The sequence below is a fragment of the Argentina anserina genome, chromosome 2 (assembly GCF_933775445.1).
Source record: "Argentina anserina chromosome 2, drPotAnse1.1, whole genome shotgun sequence".
Classification (NCBI taxonomy): domain Eukaryota; kingdom Viridiplantae; phylum Streptophyta; class Magnoliopsida; order Rosales; family Rosaceae; genus Argentina; species Argentina anserina.
The window spans coordinates 15,752,859-15,772,374 of record NC_065873.1 but is presented as its reverse complement, the minus strand read 5'-3'; the positions used below and the strand labels follow the sequence as shown (position 1 = coordinate 15,772,374).

Genomic DNA, 19,516 nt, shown 5'->3' with positions numbered 1-19,516 from the left:
ATTTACATTGCAATTAATTGAAAGGTAAACTTTCGCCAGATATGCATCCTGGACAGAAACAAGACTACAACCTAATCTAGTTCTAAATAGGACTGAGTGACTGACTGACTGAGAACGTATCACCGAGATGGATTCTATTCCTGCGTACATACAAGTGAATACTATGCCAGCATCATGCTTTTGATAATTCATATATACTAGATTTTCTTAGTGTGTAACTGTGTATACGTTCGAACACTAGTAGTTAGAAGTACATCAACCAGCCACATCTCATCGCAGACGTTAGATTGTATAGCAACTAACATAAATAACTCAATTGAGAGCAATCCATGGCATGTACCTTAGAATCCCAGAAGCTCAAACTATGATTTATTTGATGATCAGGCCATGAGATTAGCCAAAACAAAAATGATAAATCAACGCCAGGGATGGAAAACAAGGTAAAGATGTTATCAGGCTAGAGAATGAATGAAATTCATCTAGTTATCGTATCTCTGCTGCATTAAGACCAAAAATATCCAACCAACAAGAAATAGAGGCTACTTAATTAAGTTCGCACACTCCATATTGTACTGCATATATACAACTATCTTAACTTCAAATATGAGCAAACATCTAACAACGGAACAGAGATTTGTATTATATATGAGTATCTTCCTAATGACAAATATATTTCAAGGTATCTTACATTCTTCCCAACTCCCAATGTTGGAGCCAATAGGTTCACTACCACACATATATGATTCCCAAGGGATCAATTACATCAATATAGTTATAAAATATACCAATCACCTATTATAATAACCAAGTAACAATCACCTGATTAGCTAATTAGCAATCCCAATTCAAAGACCCAACCTCAAATCCAAACCCAGGCCAGCCGACGAATAGGACGAGCATTGATCATCTTCACTCGCAGGAGCAGAAGCAGCAGCCGCAGCAGCAGAGGCAGCAGCAGAAGCAGGCAAGTTCAAGTCCAGCCCACCAGAATTGTTAACATTACTGCTCATCCCAACTTGTGTCATCACCACCGAACCCTCTTCCGCTTTCTCCCAATGACACCTCTTGTGCCCACCCAAAGCTTGCCCACTCGAAAACACCCTCCAGCAAATGCTACACTGATGCCCCGACTCCGTAACATCATCAGCATTACTATCATCAACCCCATAGCTACGACTAGCTACTACTGCCACATTACTATGCTCATGATGCTCCTCATCAGCATCCATATCACTCTTTGTATTCGCAAAGCAACCCTTCACATTCTTGTGGCTCGCCCTGTGGCCGCCCAAGGCCTGGTGGGATCCGAACACCTTCTTGCAACTGGAACACTCGAAACGACAGCCGCCTGAGTCGTTTTCCCGACAACCACTAGTACCAGGAAGAAGTTGTGTAGTTTGGTCAGTGCCGCCAGCTAGAATTAAGAGGCTAGAAGCAGCGTCGTGGTCGTCTTCGCTCATGGAGGTCTCTATCTCGGGAAAACACTGAACCGGGCTCGACGACGAAGGCGAATCGGTGCGTTGGAAATCCGGCGGCGGTTGGATACCGCGCCAGTGACGCTCGGGATGGCAGCGCATGTGGCCAAAGAGAGCCTTCCACGACCAGAACTTGCGGCCGCACTCGCTGCACGGCGTGGTAATCTTCGGAGCAGTAGGGTCTGGCTTCTTCGCCGGCCTGGGCCGCTTGTTTTCCGGGTTGTCATCGGCGTCGGGCCTCGTCAGTTTAGACCGCTTCTTCCTAGGGTTTTGCTGTTGGGGTTGTTGTTGTTGTAGGGCACTGCTGTCTGAAATGTTGAAGGAAGTAGAAGATGAAGAGGCGAATGCGACGGGGGTAGGGCTGGGAACGACGTCGTTTGGGGAGTGGTGGGGTTGAGTTTGGATTGGCGGCGGCGGCGGCGGCGGAGATGGGGGTGGAGTTGGGTGTCGGGAATTGAAGGGGGGATTGTTGTTCATGGTGGCTGTTCGGGCGAAGAGAAGAAAAAAATGAAGCGAAGGAGTGGGATTGAGTTATGTAGAGAGGGAGAGACAGGTTGGCGGTTACTTGGGGGTCAATCCAGGAAAGTGGCAGTTGTGGGCAGTTATCGTGGTTCCTATCTTTTACAGTTCAACTCCCTCTATCCCTCTCTGATCTTTCCTTTTCCGATTTCTGTTTCCTTACATTACCGTTATACTTTTTACTTTATTACAGTGGAATTTTACCTCAATGTACTACAGATCTCCGGTACTAATCCTATACTCTAGATTGTGCACTGGGTTTTTTGTCCCCTACTACATATGGCATATCACTTCGAAGGTTACAACTACGTTCTTGCCACCGTAGGTGATGACTCTCGATAGTTGCGCATCTTAAGCTTTGCTCAAGTAATTGAAGTTCAGGGTGTATGGATGATGGATCAAGGTCACTTACAAGAAAATCATATGCTGAAATAAAATTGCGAAGAACAATGTTTACAGACACATCAATAAAAGTAAAGAAATTTTTTTGGATCAGGTCTTAAATTATTGTGGCAATGTCAATATAGTACCCAACCTCAAAGTTGTACATGTGTAGTACCCAAACTTGCAATTCGCAATCAACGACGGGTCTGAGACAAATTTTTATCACGGCTCCGTCTTCTAGATCACGTGTCCCACACGTGACCACAAAAAAAAGGGGTAGTTAGTACCCAAACTCTTGTGACAAGGGCCAAGGTCAATGTAATACCCATACTCTGAGTTATACCAATGTAGTGCTCAACTCTCAATTCGCTATCAATGTAGTACCCATCGGAGCCCAAGTCGCTCTGGTCTGGCCCGAATGTGAACTGGGAAGGTGGGGTGAGGGAAGTGGTAGGGGTAGAGGTGGAGGAAGAGGGAGGGTCGAGGGTCAGAAGGCCGTAGGTGAAGGAGGTGAGGGAGACGATGTGATCGCTCAAGGTAAAGCTGTCGAGCTGGGAGAAGTTGTTGTCGTCATGGTTGAAGAGATTGGAAGAAACACAACCATATCGTCTCCCTCACCTCCTCCACCTACAACTTCCTCACCCTCGACCCTCCCCTTCCTCCACCTCTACCCCCACCACTCCCCTCACCCCACCTTCCTGGTTCACATTCAGGCCGGACTAGAGCGATTTGGGCTTGGATGGGTACTACATTGATAGCGAATTGCGAGTTTGGGTACTAAATTAGTACAACTCAAAGTATGAGTACTAAATTGACATTGCCACAAGAGTTTGGGTAATAAATACATTTTTTTTTGTGGTCACGTGCGGAACACATGAATTAGAAGACAGAGTCGTGACTGAATCTGATCTCAGACCCATCGTTGATAGTGAATTACGAGTTTTAGCATTACATTGATCAACTTTGAGACTGAGTACTATATTGACCTTACCACAATAATTTAAGAATTAAGACCTAATGCGAAAAAATTTTCAAAAGTAAAATATGGCCACATTATGTCATCATCAGAAATTTTTATGTTCCGTTGACCTTCTGAACAGATCACTTCCAGGATAGTGAATTGCGAGTTTTGGCATTACATTGATCAACTTTGAGACTGGGTACTATATTGACATTACCACAATAATTTAAGAATTAAGACCTAATGCCAATTTTTTTTCAAAAGTAAAATAGGACCACATTATGTCTTCATCAGAAATTTTTGTGTTCCGTTGACCTTCTGAACAGATTACTTCCACGATTTTTTTTTTCCTAATTATTTTTCTAATCGACCTCATAACAGAAACTAATTTGTCATTACATAAGAAACTGCATGAAGTGATTAAGGAATTAATGCAAAGCAATTGACAGATTTCTTTTTCTATTTACTTTTCAACAGTTACATATCAATACTTTCAGAAGCTTTGGCTACAGGGTGGTGAAAGATACTGCAGATTCATAAGTGAAATAGTACAGACTTGCAGTAAATACCCGCAAACCAACTGGAGAATTAACAACTGCACAAGATGGAACCGATGGTAAAGAAACTAATAGGCACACTTTCACCCAGCAGCAATTTAATCATCACCACAGTTAAGCCCTATTCCCTGGTCTTTGTTTACTTCTCAGATCTTTCTTGAAGAGTTGAGGGGCACTTTAAAAGGCTTCGTAGGTTTTCCCAGAACATTCAAGATCGCAACTCGCTTCAACTCTTTTGCTGTAATAAAAAGGAATGTAAGACAGGTTTCATGCTTGTTCCACACATTCAGCTGATTCAAGGTAGATGTATACACACACATTCAACTAGAAGCTCAAAAGCTTAATATGCAACCACTACCTGACTACAATGGGAGTGACTGTGACAGATGGAATATGGAACACTGTGCTTTCTATTGCCAGGTAGATATAGTCTATTGAAACTAAGAGAATTTCTCCAAGTTTGAATTATCATATATATATATGGAGTTTGAAACATCAGAATTAAGAATTATTTTGAAAACCGCACATGAAACATCAGAATTAAAATTTTGAAACATCGTCACATATAGAGCGATAACACTTGCATTTGAAAATCAAAACTAAACATAGTGCAATCATCTCAAAAAGGGTGATCCCTAGCCACAGTGCGTAGACTGATAGACACCACGCGCCTAAACTCACACTATATACTACTCTCACATTTAAGAATGAATTTGGTAGCATGCATGTGCAATCCACAATCTGGCTACCTAAAGTTGCGATTGCCAAGTCTCATGTACAGTGCTTGTACCGATTCAGAGACTCACTCATGCTTTCTATTAGGTCGTGGGACAAATATCAGCACTAGTCCTGCTATATTGATCGATGTTGCTGCATTTTTTCATACAGAACGTGGCTAAATATGCATACCATGTGTAAGGCAGGCTCCCGAGAACATAAGAAATATTTTAAAGTGAATTCTTTAGATGGAGGAAAAGAAAGTTCTAATCATCAAAACTGAGTGTATCCAAATCGACACTCTTTTAATCTTTTACACAAACATAATTTAAAGCAGATAATATCAGCCATCAAACAATGTGAAAACATTGAACATCTTAGCGAACCATATACTAATTACTGAAAACATCAGCAATTCACATAACATTAATAAGTTTTGTACATCCCAGTACAAGCTCGCATTAAATATAAAAGAGTTACGTACAAAATTAACAGATGGAGAAGACAAAGTTGGTAAATAAGGCCAGAATTAACATCAACAATATATGAAAGCAGGTCATAAAGTCATAAACTTTCCTAATCAATAATTATTTGAATGGTCTCAGTCAATCACAGTAGAAGTCAAAACATTTAGAACAAGAGAATAAAGCATGAATTATCCATCTTTTAGTGCTTGACACATCAGTTCTTTCTTGCATTTTTATGGGCACAGACAAACATTAAAAACACTACAAAATTTGTATTACCTTCCTCCAGTGAGAGCTGTATCGATCTCTTTTCCAACTCAACCGCATGTCTGCTTAGTTCAACCGAGGAGAGTGACCGCAGCACTGAAACATGAACAAAATCAAAGGAAAACCAATGTGGACAGAAAATACAGCAAAATAAAGTGAACCGATAGGATGCATTTTCTGAATTTATGACATACTCTTGAGATAATCCTCATGGTCTGATTGGTCCAATTTGCTCAATAGCATATGCAGTTGATGAAACCCCTCTTCCCCATCCATACTTCTGAGTCCCTTCGAATTACCCAATGAAGGGGTAGCAGAAGCAAGGGGTTGGCAATTGGATCCTGCCGGCGCCCCTCTTACATCAGATTTACTATGTGGCAGAGAAACTGAAGGTTTTCCAGGAGGGATGGCGGTAGCGTCTCTTGGAAAAGGTGCAACTTCCGGAATGCCATGATTTGTTGGCTGCTTTGGTTGAGATATGGGTCTGGTGCTTGCGTCCTGGTGACTATTTACCCTCAATACCTGACAATCAGCCTTAATGCTTGCATTATCATTAGCAAAATGAACTTTTGGCTCCTTTGTTTGGGATATGGGTCCAATGGCTGCCTTTTGGTTGCTAACTGTCATCGATACCTCACAATCACCATTAGTTCTTGCATTATCACTAGCACAATGAAGTTTCAGATCCTTTGTCTGGGAAATGGGTCCGGTGCCTGCCTCGTGCTGGCTAATTTTCCTCAACACCTCACAATCAGCATTCATGCCTGCATTATCTTTAGTAACATGAACTTCCAGCTCCTTTTTTTGGGATATTGATCCGGTGCTTGCCTCTTGATTACTGAGTTTCCTTGATACCTGAAAATCGGCATTATTGCTTGCATTTTCATTAGCAGAATGAACTTCTGGCTGCTCTTTTTGGGATATTGGTCTGGCGCCTGCCTCTTGGTGGCTAATTCTCCTCTCCCCTTCATAATCAGCATTAACGTTTGCATTACCGTTAGCACTATGAACTTCTGGCTCTTTTGTTTGGGATACGGATCCAGTGCCTGCCTCTTGGTGGCTTATTATCTTTGACACCTCACAATCAGCATCAACGTTTGCATTGTCATTAGCACTCTGAACTTCTGGCTCCTTTTCTTGGGATATGGGTCTGGGGTCTGCCTCTTGGTGGCTTATTCTCATCACTTCAGAATCAGCATTATTGTTTCCAGTATCATTGGAACTCTGAATTTTTGGCTCCTTTGTTTGGGATACCGTTCCGGTTTTCTCCTCTTGGGTGCTAAGTTTCCTCGACACCTGACCAACATCATTAATGCTTGAATTATTGTTGGTGCTACTTCTGACTGCGTCAGCTTCTGATTTCCTACGAACATAGACAAGAGAACAATGTGCAGAACTAGTACTGTGGGGTTTCAGTTCAGGAGGGAACATCTGGCACTCAGATAAAGGTCTTTTGGTGCCAGAAACTCTAGGGGCAGTATTAGGTATCTTATCTTTAGACGGGGAAGAGCTTGCGGCAGAGCTGGGCACTGCAACTTTATTGTCATATTGCAGCGTTCTTAAAACTGTCTTCTTTATAGGAACTGATGACTGCTTATCATGCACAGACAAGTCGGCTTCAGTAGTTCCAAGCCCATATTCATTGGTTTTAGAATCTATCGTATGCTGAACCATCTGAATATATTGACCTAGCAATGGAAACAACAGTCAAATTTAGAAAAATTAAAAAATATATAAAAATAAAAAGTAGCTTTAAATTTCAGATGTTAAATAAATTATTATAATACAAAAATAAAGCACAGCAGACAGCTCAGTTTACATAAATTCTAGAGAGTAGAGAGCATATATAACCAAGTATGTCGTCCTTAGTATAAGCTTGAAGGGAAGAATCACTAAGCACATAGCAAAAACCAGTGCTAGTAACCTAACATACTTCTAAAAGTAAAGCACATGAAATATTTCACTCGAACCATTCATGTCAACTTTAAGTTTCAAGCATAAAAGCTATCCCTGACCAATATGATCAAATCACTTGAAATCAATGAGGCATTTATAAGTGCAACAAAAAGATCAACAAAAAAACACATAAAAAGAGTGTAGAAATTAGGAAAACATTACCTCATAACTACGCTTTCACCCCTTTCCTTCCTAATTTAGCGGGAAAACTCAAGTTTGGCACTATAACCTAAACCTAGAAACTGCCTTCCCTTATTAATTACATAGATCATCAAAACTCAATCTCATCACATACCAATTCAGCTAACCAATTACCTACTTTACATCCAAGCCAATTGGGCGATCAAACCGCCACAACGATCCACATGATCCAAATCCAAGTTTCTAATTCCCATTAAATTCAAGATAAACATGCAACAGAACGAAACCGTCACTAACATGCAGCTACCTCCATTTCCACACAAATTCAACAATTTCAAACCACGAATTCCACCAAAATCAAAAATTAACGAGCACCCATTTGATCAATTTCACTTTACAACAAAAATACCTAACCGAAACAGATTCATAAGCAACATTAAATCCTGCTCCATAACCAAGACAACTAAATAGATCGTATAATAGAAAAGGTGATTGATGCAAAACAATAGTGTAAGAAATTGAAATTGGAATTGGCAAAGGAAGAAATTGATAGAGAGAAAAATAGGAATTGAATTGGGGGAGAGAAGAGAGGGGATGATACCTTTAGCTCATTAAGAACCGTTGTGCAAAACAAAGAGAGAGTCGCGGGTTTCAAAAGCCAGAAGGTTTGGCTCTAAATCCCTTCTTTAATATGTCAGGAATTTGCTGTTTGCTCCCTCCGTCTTATGTAATTTGTTTCAATTTGGTCCTACTCTCTTGGTATTTCGTGTTTTACCACAGAACTTACCTTTCGTATCAAACAGTTGTACAACTCAGATACATGGGATATAAATTCAACGTCGGATATTACCTTTCGTGTCGAAGAGTTATACTCAGATACATTGGATATAATATGACAGTCAATCTCGTTTTAATTGCCCCATTTTAGCAATGTCAACCATTACTATTAGCTGGGTAAGGAATTCATAAGTTACGAAAATAGCGTAATATTCATGTTCTCAGTTAATTATTTACTCAGTTGTGCTCAACCGTTATTGAATTGAAATCAAACAGTAAATATGGTATTTAGTTAATCAAATGATATAAGCATAAGCTTATCACTGGTGCCTTGACATGTTAGCATGATATTGGAGTGGCTGGTTGAACCCATCTGGTTTTATAGTCCTTTACACAATTTGTCAAATAACAAAGAGCTCGTGCTCTTAGCATCCATATGAAACTAATGAGAGTACCATCCAGCTAAAACATAAAAGCTTAAGAAATTCAGGCATATCAGAGAATTATACTTTACATTGAAACTTATTTAAAATGTGCACCGTATACATGAAAATAAGTTTAAAGCATATGAGAAGGAGGATGTAAGAGGGAAGCAGGTAAATTGTAGAGTATGGATAAGCTTGTCCACAAGTTCACAGCTCTATGACAGTGTGTTCTTGCTTATTCACACTCCCAAAATGGAATCTACAACCGCTTGTATGTCTGGTGTCTTAAGAAGAGTTTACTCCCCATTACTAATGTTACATGTCCACATTTAAACAAGGAAAAAGAATCCAAATTCAATGAATATAAAAACACGAAACCACATAACATGTTATGCTCCAGGTGGGTTCCCTAAAAGTCGCTCTACTGCAGCATGGACATTCCCGGAAGTGGCTTGCAATGCCCTGATGTTCTCTTGAGTATCGAAGAAACCCATTTCTTGAAGTTGTGACAGCTGAGTTGCGTAACGCTCCTCTGGTGGTACTGCATAATGTAAGAAAAAAAAAATTCAGAGACAAGAAAAAGTTGTGCCTATTTAGATCTTCCTCAGAACCAGAAGCTCATTCCACGAATGCAAGTTTGGCATTAATATGAGTTAAGTAGAGAGCCCTACCATTGCTGGCTGGTGCAGCCAAGCTGCCAGCTCCAAGACCACCAAACATGTTCATCAGCATCTCCAGTCCAGCACCATTATTGGGAGTTCCTGATTATACAAAAGAAAGAAGTCTTAACCCAATGAAAGAAAACAACAAGGCCTACATATTTTAAATAATTCTTGAATCTTTATTTCCAAAATACCTGTAGCACCACCAGTCTGAGTTGGATCCCTGGAAAGAAGGCAGCAATTAGTTGGTGAAAGTAGAAAAAAAGAAGATAAATGTCCCTCTGCTTGTTCAAGGAAGAGAATTCTAACCATATGCTGAATTCAACACCTCAAAAGTATATGAAAGGGCAGGATACAGAAGGGATAAGGCGAAGGAGACAATAAAAGAACAATAATATAGATTTATAACAAATTAATATGAACCACAGAATGATTCGGTATTTAGATATAAGTATGTAGTGACGAAGAAATCATGGAAACCTAGCAGGCAATATCTATCCACTTACAGAGGTGATTGCTGTCGATTGGTCTGAGAGGATAGTGACTGCTGTAGAGAAAGCATTTGCTGCAAGAGGGGGAAAAGTTAGAGATAACTGGTGTAAACTGTACAATATGAATGTTCACAGCAAACAAAATGTTTTCAAGTTGCTTGAACCAATATCTACACATAACCCACGCAGGATGAAGCAGGTTTCAAAAAAGAGGGGAACAAGGAAACCAATAACAGAGGGAACATAAACCAGCAAAGATTGTATATATCTTTGTGTACAAGAAAGAGTGAGGCAGGTGGTTAAATTGTTAATGGATAAATTGTTTTGGTACAATACCATGGTGAGTTTGCAAAAACTTGTGAAAGAAAATACCTGCATTGTCTCCGGGTTTGTCAACTGACGTAGAAGTTCTGGATTTTGCATCATTTCTCTAAGTTGAGGATTTAAATCAACCATAGCGCGTAGTTGTGGATTGAGATTCAGGATCTGCAATATAATTAAATTTGAAACATTAAAAAAAAAAAACTTCACTTGGCAAAACATTTGTGTCCTCTGTAAATAAAATTCTACTAATGATAGTACCTGATTCATATATTGGGGATTAGAGAGCATGCTTTGCATCATCTGAGATATAGCTGGATTCTGCATAAGCTGATTCATTGCATTAGCGTCTGGCATGCCACCCATCATTTGTTCCATTCCAGAAAGACCACCAAGCCCTCCCAGACCTCCGAGGCCTCCTAGACCTCCAAGACCTCCAAGGCCTCCCATATTTGGTGCCCCAGCAGGAGATGACCTGGCTGTGTTTGTAGGATTTCCTCCTGAGAATTTATATCACATTGTAAATATAAAGATATAGTTGGCAGGCTAGACCTAACAAATTCTATAATACATATTCAAAACTCTCTTTTCAGAAAAACTACACTATTAAAGGGCATAAGTTCATTTTCAAAAAAAAAAACAATATAACTTCACACAATAACAATTTTAAGGGTCAACAGAAACAGATTGCAGGTCAAACAAGCAAATTCAAAGACAATCCATGCACCACATCAGAACGTAGAGTGGCCTTCACCATGCTTAAAAGACATATTTGAACAGACCATGAAGAACATTGGTGATCCAACCATGAATTTAGCATGGTTTGTTGCTATAGCTTTGATAGGGTAATCTTAGTTTTTAAGGATAGGACTCTCAGAAAACTTTCTTGTTTGATTAAATTATAACAGCTTAATAGGGGTAATCTAAGGGACCAATGTTCAAAAGCCACATGTAGATAAGAAAAGAAAAACAGAAAGGAATAGCTCACCAGTAGTATTGCTCCACGGATTGGGAAGAGGGTTTGCATTAGGAATAGCAGAACCGGCAGTAGTTTCTGAACCAGTGGTTGAAGGGTTGTTAGTCCCCCTAGCCTGTGCCGCACCCTGATTCCCAAGAAGGGCAGCAAAGGGGTTTGATGCCGCATCATTGCCAGCGTTCCCGGACATTGTGGTAGCGTTCAAAAAAGGCTCCTGAACATTTTCATACATCCGTCTCAGCATGTTAAATCCCTCAGGCGAAGATTCAATATTACTCATGGCCCTGTCAGTATTACGCATCATCTCACGCATGAGTTCAGGGTTCCTTGCAGCTTCTAGTGTCTGTCGAAGAATGCCAGGATCATTAAGTATATGTCCAAGCTCTGGGTTCTGGTCAATAATGTCACGCATTTGTGGATTGTTCATGATCAAGCCCCTCATCAGCTCAGGGTTATTCATAAGACTCTGGATGGCAGGCGTATTCATTATATCCCTCATCATGTTCGGATTCTGAGTTAGCTGCTGCTGCACTTGCTCAAATTCCGGAAGCCCACTCCCAAATAAACCACCTGCTCCCCCATTACCACCAAGACCTAAACCCTGCCCGAATAGCATAGACGCCCCCAAGTCCGGATTCCCAACCCCCTCGGAACCAACACCGCGAGTAACCCCTGCCGCAGCGTTGGGGCTCGCAGAAGTAGCATTAGCCGCAGGAGCAGCCGGTGCAGCTGAAGCACCGGGAGAAAAGGAGCGAACCAAGTGGACAGTATGATCTGCCTGCAAACCTTCAACAAACCAAACAAAACACTCATCAGCAACACCGAATCACTTTAAACGGTGGATCATAACAAAGCAACCAATAACACTCAAATCCAACAATCTCAAATCCACCGACCGACCTCATAGCCCCTAATAACAATTGTCTCATACAAAAACTCCATGTTCTAAAGCAAAAACAAAACAAAAAACAAAATTCAATAAAAATAACAGAAACCCACATCACAATCAACCCAGATTCGATAATTAAAAAAACCCAACCAATTGCAATAACAAGAAGTCAAATTCCGTTGAGAAACTCACCATAACTGATGAGGGTTTGGTCGTCCTTCAAGATACGACCTTTGTAAATCAACCTCTGCTGATCAGCTGGAATATCACAATTCTGAGCCAGAATCGCCTTGAACGACGCAACATCGATATCCAAAGCCGCCCGCACCGAAAACTTGGACCCATTAGAGCACCGAATATTAATCAGCTCTCCTCCTCCTCCACCTACTTTGGCCTCGCTTGAATCGCCCTCGGCACCCATAATTTATCCGACCCGAAACAACCACCGATCCGAAAACCCTAACCCTAAAATATAAGGGACGATGGGAAACAGGGCCTGGAGTGAAAGTGAGAGGAACAAAGAGCCCAGAAATTTCTGGGGAGTAGAAATATATAAAAGATTAATTTAGGGGGAGAAAATAAATAAAAATAAAAAAGGAGAGGGAGGAAATAGAAATAGGGAGAAAGAGGGAGAGGGTGTATATGTGGGTTTGTGTGCCCAAGTAGAGAGAGAGAGAGAGAGAGAGAGAGAGTTCGGATTCTCTGCGGTCTCGGGTTCGCACATTCTATAGTCCTACTAGAATTTGGAGTTGAATTCTTCTCCAAACATGATGTTACTTAATTTTTATTTAATTTTTAGATGTTTTGGAAATAAAAATGATAGCTCAAAAAGTATGTATGTTACTTGACAGTCCGAAATTTCGAATAATAAAAATTTAAATTTGAAATCATTAAAATTTTAAAACAATTTTAAATATATTGAAATCATTTTATAATAACAGCGTATCGAAACTGAATCCACATCACGACTCAGTCGACTTGAATAATAAATAAATAGTTTATATCTCAATATTATTACCAATGGAAAATGTAAAATTCACTCAATTCTCAGCACAAACAGAAGAAATAAATCTTCAGAGTAAGCCCTCAGAATCTGCTAATTCCCACTTGCAGAACTATCTCATACACCATCAAATTGGTGCACCGGGATTATAAACACTAACCCGGTAAGTTTTTCAACCCGTATGAGTAAACCAACAGTATAACATACATCGCATACAAATGAAGTATGACAGATAACATTTAAAGAAAAACGTACTCATGTGACACTTGGCAACCCATCTGTTACCAAATACCATTTAAAAATATGTGTAATCATGAGACACTGGGCAACCCATCTGTTAACATGGATACTCATGAGACTCATGTACTCTTCTATTACCCCTCATGCAATACACCGACAGACACTGGGCAACCCATCTATTACCCAATATCACTAAAAAACATGGGTACTCATGAGACCCAAGCAACCCATCTGTTACCCCTCATGCAGTACACCGACAGGCACTGGGCAACCCATCTGGTTACCCAAAATCATTTAAAATATGAGTATTCATGAGACTCATGTACCCATCGGTTACCCCTCATGCAGTACACTGACAAACACTGGGCATCCCATATGTTACCCAATATCACCCATAAACATGGGTACTCATGAGACCCAAGCAACCCATCTGTTACCCCTCATGCAGTACACCGACAGACAGACTAGAGCTTTAACTGAATCGTAACTGACACCCGGCCAAGGCTTGGTTCCGATTACTGCCAACAACGTCCGAAGACCTAAAAACGTTTTAACAAGACTCAATGTTAAAACCACGTACAATAACAATCCACACATGTTATTGTACTACAACCAAGCGACTCTTGCACAACAATATGAATATAGTCACAACATTATAATCTCACATTTGAAATAAAACTGAAATATTATATAATATAGCAACCCATATATATGCATCGTATTTATCATTTTCATACATATACACAGCCCACTATATTATATAAATGTCACATTTCACTCTTTTTTATAATTTAAAAATATAAGTCACCGTTAAGGGTAGATTTGTCATAGTGAGATTTACTCACATTCACCACAGTCCATAATCACTAAAACCTTTTTAAAATTATTTATTAAAATAGTGTTTCATTTACCCATGAACCGTAGACGATTAAGTTCACGTAATTTAAACCAAAACATATTTTTAAAATAATTTTTTATAAGCTAGTGATGCAATAACTATGTTAACAACTGAAACTAAATTCAATAATTATAACACTACTTCGATCATGATGATCATGTGAGGTTTACTCACTTTATTTCCTGCGTGCAACTTCCACGACACCGAGAGCGATTCCCTCACTCATTTCGTCGTTCACCTAATAGCATGATAAAGTGCTTATAAAACGATACTTAAAATCTCAGATGACGATTCATTATAGCGGACACACTGTTCATAAAGCTGTTTCATAAAACATTGTTCGGGATTTTACTGTTCATAAAACATTGTTCATGTGCCGCCTGTTTTCCGACCACCACAATGAACCGTAGACGATTAAGTTCACGTAATTTAAACCAAAACATATTTTTAAAATAATTTTTTATAAGCTAGTGATGCAATAACTATGTTAACAACTGAAACTAAATTCAATAATTATAACACTACTTCGATCATGATGATCATGTGAGGTTTACTCACTTTATTTCCTGCGTGCAACTTCCACGACACCGAGAGCGATTCCCTCACTCATTTCGTCGTTCACCTAATAGCATGATAAAGTGCTTATAAAACGATACTTAAAATCTCAGATGACGATTCATTACAGCTGACACACTGTTCATAAAGCTGTTTCATAAAACATTGTTCGGGATTTTACTGTTCATAAAACACTGTTCATGTGCCGCCTGTTTTCCGACCACCACAATGACTACCAAATTTCACCACCACAATCTAAATGATATTCCTAACAATTTTCTAGTTCACCACAAAGTCAAGTTTTTAGCCTAAACACTTTAATTTAACAAAAACCGAAAAACTCAAATTTAAAACCTATGATTTCTTTTCTTTGATTCTCCTAGCACACAAGGATTTGGGTTAAATATTTTGGAGGGTTTGTAGTATGGAAGAAGACCTTCAAAATGGGACAAGAATCTCACTGATTGGTGGCCGGAAGAGAGAGATCCTACGAGATGAAGTTCGGCAAACTGTACACTTTCAGAGGAACTTCCGGGCTTCAAAGCATGAGAGTGCACTATCAAAGCATGCATGTAGCCATTTAACAAATTGTTGTCTTCTTCTGAAAACCAAGGACGAACCCAAAAAAATTGTGTGTGAATGAGTATATTAACTTAGTGTCCATTCCACAAAGTAAAGTACATCTTTTACTTTGATTAAAAGAAGGAACGATACTACTGCAAATTTTCTTCAAAGTACTTAATTCCTTATAGCTCTATCTTTATGACGCCACCTCCCCCAAGGCTCTGAATTAACTCTACTAATAATTCGAAGATCAAAACAAATAAATGCAATCACATAAAGAAAAATCAATTGCACCTACTGAGCCTCAGACTCTCATTAGTTTAAGGGAAGATTCGAAATCAGTAATACTAAACATGGTGTAACAAATTCCTTGTTGTAAATTTGTTGGGGAAGCATCACTTCCCAAGTAAGAAGCTGAAATGGGGATCACACACTGATTCATGGTCTTACAAAACCGTCATCATGTTCGTACCAGTTGCCAGCTGCAATGGTTATGTTTTTGTTGGATGGGGGTTGCTGGTTGCATCTGAATTCATGAGTGTACTGTTGCCCTCGATCAACAAGAGGATAACTAGGAGAATGAGAATCAGAACTAGGGATTTCTGATGTTAACAAAGATGTTCCTACGATGATACAAATGCCTAAACCACTACGTGAATATCGCTATGATCATTGCGAAGTTGTTACTATTTGTGATCCTCAGTAGCCTGATGTCGCAATTAAAGCTTTCTAAGAATATTGATTCTATAACAGATTGTAGACAGCACTACTTATCAAAGTGACAAAGTCCCATTGAGCATTACTTTTACCAGTAGAAGTGTTGGTTGCATTCAATGAGACAGTGATCCATAAGAACACAGGAAAAATTTATGTACTGATGGTAACCAATTTGAGCTAAGCTAGCTATGCAGAAGAAAGAAGATACAGAAAATTATAGTCTAAGAATCTGTCTGTAAAGATTGCTTCTTTCACTTACTAGATTCAACAATTTTTATAGGTTATAACACAATATAGTATAGTTCTATACAACATATATAGAGACAAACTTTGAAGAAAAGCTCGAATAAGAGTTCACTCAAGAGTCGAGAATAAAGAATCAAAATGAGGTTTTGTTTGAATTTTTTAAGGAATGTGCTCACATTTACTCATATGCTGCAAAAGGGCGTTTGCTTTTCTTTGAGCTCTGTTGGTTCCACATCTAGCTACCTCCACCAGATGCTCATAGACACCATACTGAAGTGCAGCCAAAGTGAACGACGAATTGTTTAATCCGAGCGCTAAAAGAACCGATGTAGCACATTCCTTGTTCTTGGGGGTTCCACTCTTGATTATTCCAACCAGAGTTTCTATGAAAGATAACCTCCCAATCTCATTTCGGCCGTCAGTATGTGATGCAAGGAGTAACAAAATTGAGAGGGCTTCATCAGTCATGCCAATGTTCTTATCCTCAAGTAGACGAAGCAATGGCGGTATTAAACCTGCATTGATGGCTCTTGACTTGTTGGCTTGGTTCAAAGACAAGTTGAATAATGCAGTGGCAGCATCCTTTCTACCTCTGATTGTTCCATTCTGCAGAAGATTTACCAGAGGAGGAATTCCATTTAAAGTCCCAATAAGTACTTTGTTCTCATTGAGCATGGATAAGCTCAACAATGCAGCAGCAGAATTCTCTCTAGCTTCATCTGTTCCATGCTGCAAAATCTCAATTATAGCAGAAATAGACTCTTCTCCTGCTATCAGTCTTTTGTTGGCCTCATCGATCGACAAATTTAAAAGAGCTGTCACTGTGTGTTCTTGAATCTTGGAATCTGGATATGACAAGAGCTTAATCAGTTGGGGGATCCCTCCACCCTTAGCTATCAGAATTCTATTCTCCGGATTCTCTTTAGAGAGCATTCGGATCTTAAAAATGGCTTCTTTTAAAACATCCAGCTGACACGAAGATAGATCATACACTAAGGAAGATATTTCCTCTAAAATTTCAGCAGTAGAGCCATCAGGAAATGCATTAGAATCCTTCTTTGGGAGTTCAAAACGATTCTTCTTGCACCATTGCTGGATTAGATTCTTGAGGGCGAAATTTGGTGCCAGTGATGTGTGATCCAGTGTTTGCCCCGTCTTTGGGCAGGTGTTGTGATTGGAAGCCAGCCACTTTTGTATGCTTGCTCTTTCGTAAGTCTTTATAAGAAGGCAGTGAAAATTATCTTAGATACCATATAACTGATATAAGTATTGTAGTTCAGAAAGCAAAACTATAGTTGATGACTTGATGTAAAAAAAGCTTTTGGAGTTTCTTTTGACAATTGAGAAACCAAAACCACAGTTGATGCTCCAATCATTCTAATGTTGGACATCAGGACATGAACAAGAGCTCCATGAAACCATCTCTCTAAATGTAAAGAGTATTTTTAACATAGTGCATTGGCTCCAAAAACTAGCAAAGATTTACCTGTCCAGTTGCAACAATAACAGGATCAGTCATGATCTCCAACGTAATTGGGCATAGAAACTCATTAGGAATCAACAAAGACTGACACTGCCTCAGACTTCTAGTGGAAACAGGACCATCAAGCAAGAAGTCCTCATAGATCCCTGCATTTTCTTTGAACCTTCCCAAAAGATCAGTGACGTGTTGAATGCTTTCAGCATTCTGCCTTGCTGATCTTCTTTTCGCTAGCTTTCTAACCGCTATTGTTTCCTCTTTCAAGTCTGCAATTGTGTGTAGTTCCAACTTGTTGGCTAGTCTTTCAAGTATCGCTTTATCTGCATTCCTGTCATCATTGTTCATAGACAACACAACCATCAGATCCATTGCGAGCTCTATGTCCTGAGTGTCTGCCCGTGTCTTTGCTCGTTTGAGTTGAATTCGCATTAGTTGAACCTGAAGTTAGCAATTACATAAGCACCCCAGAATCCAGATGAATACCATAAAAGCTCATTAAACTGGATATCCTCTCCTACTTAACAGCATGTTATGTTGTGTATCATCTGAACCTAATTAGATGAATTCTTATTCTCATTTGAACCTGTGATATCAACCAACAGAAATATATAACTTTTGCAAAGTAGAAATTTGAGCAAAGCTGGTATCTGGTGAATGGTGTCATAAATCATCAATTTCTAAGAAGATTCACCCATATGAGAAGACTGAACATTACAATTACAATTCTAAGTATTGCTAAAAGTTGGAAGGAGATGAAATTACCTGCTCTATAACTTCAATTGAGATCCCAAGCTCACCGTAAGGGAAATCCTCCAAAGCCTGGCTTAGTATATCATATACAGCATGAAACCTTACCATCACTGCCTCACTTTCCAGTGTCTATTCATATCACACAAACAAACAAGAAATCCAACAAAGGCATCAATACATGGATATGAGGAATAACCCATGTAAGCTACTACTTCAATTTATAACAGAGAAGAACAGAGATTACACTAACCAAGTAAATCTTACTCCCACAGCTACAATTCTTGAGCAACTTCTTGGCAGAAGCAAGTGCCCTCTTCAAACTAGCCAAAGAACTCAAAGCCTTACTGGAGTAGTACTCCAACTCCCTAATCTCCTCCAATAGAGGCAGCAGCAGCTTCAACCTCCTCACCAAGCTCAAGCACTCCTTCCTGTGAGCTCTTCGAAACCCGGAATACGATCCAACCGTCTCAATCACTCCCATCAATTCCTCCACACTGCCACCATCGCTTTCATCTCCACCACCACCACCGCCACCGCCACCACCAACACCAACAACATTCTTCTTCTCATAATAACGACCCGCCATCACTATCTCCCTCTCTGCCATTACCCACCAGCCTAGTACAGAGCCTAACAAATTGACCACCCTTAAAGGGTCTTCATAAAACTTAAATAAACCTTACAATTCTCCCCCGGAAAATGCGCCGAGTTTGCCCAGAAAGTAATGAGCTGGTTGCTTTAGCTAGCCGAAAACAGTGAAGTGAGTTTCACTTTTACCCTTGGGGCCCAATCATCAGCAGAACCAAAGATCCTAACTTTACCAATCACGAATCCAAACAAAACTCCACCATCATCAACATTGTAATGAGGGCTGTGTTACGTGTTTGGCGGGGTTTCAGGGTTCGTTACTAAAAAAAGAAGGGGAGCTTGATAAAAACAGTTGCATATGGTTTTACTGGAAGAAGAAGAAGAAGACGACGATGATGATGCATATAGTGCATGGGGGCCTGGAGAAGTTGACGCGGTTTTATTGACAAGAAATGACGCGCATTCACGTGCAGGGTTTTGGATTGGCTCT

The 19,516-nt window shown here is 39.8% G+C and overlaps 4 protein-coding genes across 4 annotated transcripts; all 4 read right to left on the bottom strand.

The window, feature by feature from the left end:
* Window positions 1–845: 845 nt before the first annotated feature.
* Window positions 846–1,952, bottom strand: LOC126784045 (zinc finger protein ZAT3). The gene has a single exon (XM_050509549.1). It carries the CDS (start codon window positions 1,950–1,952, stop codon window positions 846–848), a length of 1,107 nt encoding a protein of 368 aa, XP_050365506.1.
* Window positions 1,953–3,764: 1,812 nt separating this feature from the next.
* LOC126782950 (uncharacterized) lies at window positions 3,765–8,155 on the bottom strand. The gene is made up of 4 exons (XM_050508308.1): window positions 8,046–8,155; window positions 5,542–7,035; window positions 5,360–5,443; window positions 3,765–4,134 (listed from the first exon to the last, which is right to left on the bottom strand). Exons 2-4 carry the CDS (start codon window positions 7,019–7,021, stop codon window positions 4,043–4,045), a joined length of 1,656 nt encoding a protein of 551 aa, XP_050364265.1. The 5' UTR covers window positions 7,022–7,035; window positions 8,046–8,155; the 3' UTR covers window positions 3,765–4,042.
* A 561-nt stretch (window positions 8,156–8,716) lies between these two features.
* LOC126805553 (ubiquitin domain-containing protein DSK2a-like) lies at window positions 8,717–12,557 on the bottom strand. Its single transcript, XM_050532349.1, has 8 exons — window positions 12,178–12,557; window positions 11,109–11,882; window positions 10,382–10,620; window positions 10,172–10,285; window positions 9,815–9,873; window positions 9,503–9,531; window positions 9,318–9,407; window positions 8,717–9,187 (listed from the first exon to the last, which is right to left on the bottom strand). Exons 1-8 carry the CDS (start codon window positions 12,404–12,406, stop codon window positions 9,036–9,038), a joined length of 1,686 nt encoding a protein of 561 aa, XP_050388306.1. The 5' UTR covers window positions 12,407–12,557; the 3' UTR covers window positions 8,717–9,035.
* Window positions 12,558–16,192: 3,635 nt separating this feature from the next.
* LOC126782531 (U-box domain-containing protein 15-like) lies at window positions 16,193–19,397 on the bottom strand. Its single transcript, XM_050507787.1, has 4 exons — window positions 18,689–19,397; window positions 18,451–18,567; window positions 17,695–18,126; window positions 16,193–17,423 (listed from the first exon to the last, which is right to left on the bottom strand). The coding sequence occupies exons 1-4, from the start codon at window positions 19,043–19,045 to the stop codon at window positions 16,368–16,370; spliced, it is 1,962 nt and encodes a 653-aa protein (XP_050363744.1). The 5' UTR covers window positions 19,046–19,397; the 3' UTR covers window positions 16,193–16,367.
* Between the last annotated feature and the right edge of the window lie 119 nt (window positions 19,398–19,516).

Excerpts from the sequence above, each read along its gene's own strand:
- LOC126784045 (XM_050509549.1), bottom strand. The coding sequence starts at position 1,952 with ATGAACAACAATCCCCCCTTCAATTCCCGACACCCAACTCCACCCCCA.
- LOC126782950 (XM_050508308.1), bottom strand. The coding sequence starts at position 7,021 with ATGGTTCAGCATACGATAGATTCTAAAACCAATGAATATGGGCTTGGA. Across the intron at positions 5,444-5,541 it reads CCATGAGGATTATCTCAAGA|TGCTGCGGTCACTCTCCTCG; the intron begins GTATGTCATAAA and ends TTCATGTTTCAG. Across the intron at positions 4,135-5,359 it reads ACAGCTCTCACTGGAGGAAG|CAAAAGAGTTGAAGCGAGTT; the intron begins GTAATACAAATT and ends TTTTTATTACAG.
- LOC126805553 (XM_050532349.1), bottom strand. The coding sequence starts at position 12,406 with ATGGGTGCCGAGGGCGATTCAAGCGAGGCCAAAGTAGGTGGAGGAGGA. Across the intron at positions 10,286-10,381 it reads ATCCCCAATATATGAATCAG|ATCCTGAATCTCAATCCACA; the intron begins GTACTATCATTA and ends ATTATATTGCAG. Across the intron at positions 9,188-9,317 it reads GGCTGCACCAGCCAGCAATG|TACCACCAGAGGAGCGTTAC; the intron begins GTAGGGCTCTCT and ends TACATTATGCAG.
- LOC126782531 (XM_050507787.1), bottom strand. The coding sequence starts at position 19,045 with ATGGCAGAGAGGGAGATAGTGATGGCGGGTCGTTATTATGAGAAGAAG. Across the intron at positions 18,568-18,688 it reads GTGGGAGTAAGATTTACTTG|ACACTGGAAAGTGAGGCAGT; the intron begins GTTAGTGTAATC and ends TGATATGAATAG. Across the intron at positions 17,424-17,694 it reads TTATTGTTGCAACTGGACAG|ACTTACGAAAGAGCAAGCAT; the intron begins GTAAATCTTTGC and ends CTTCTTATAAAG.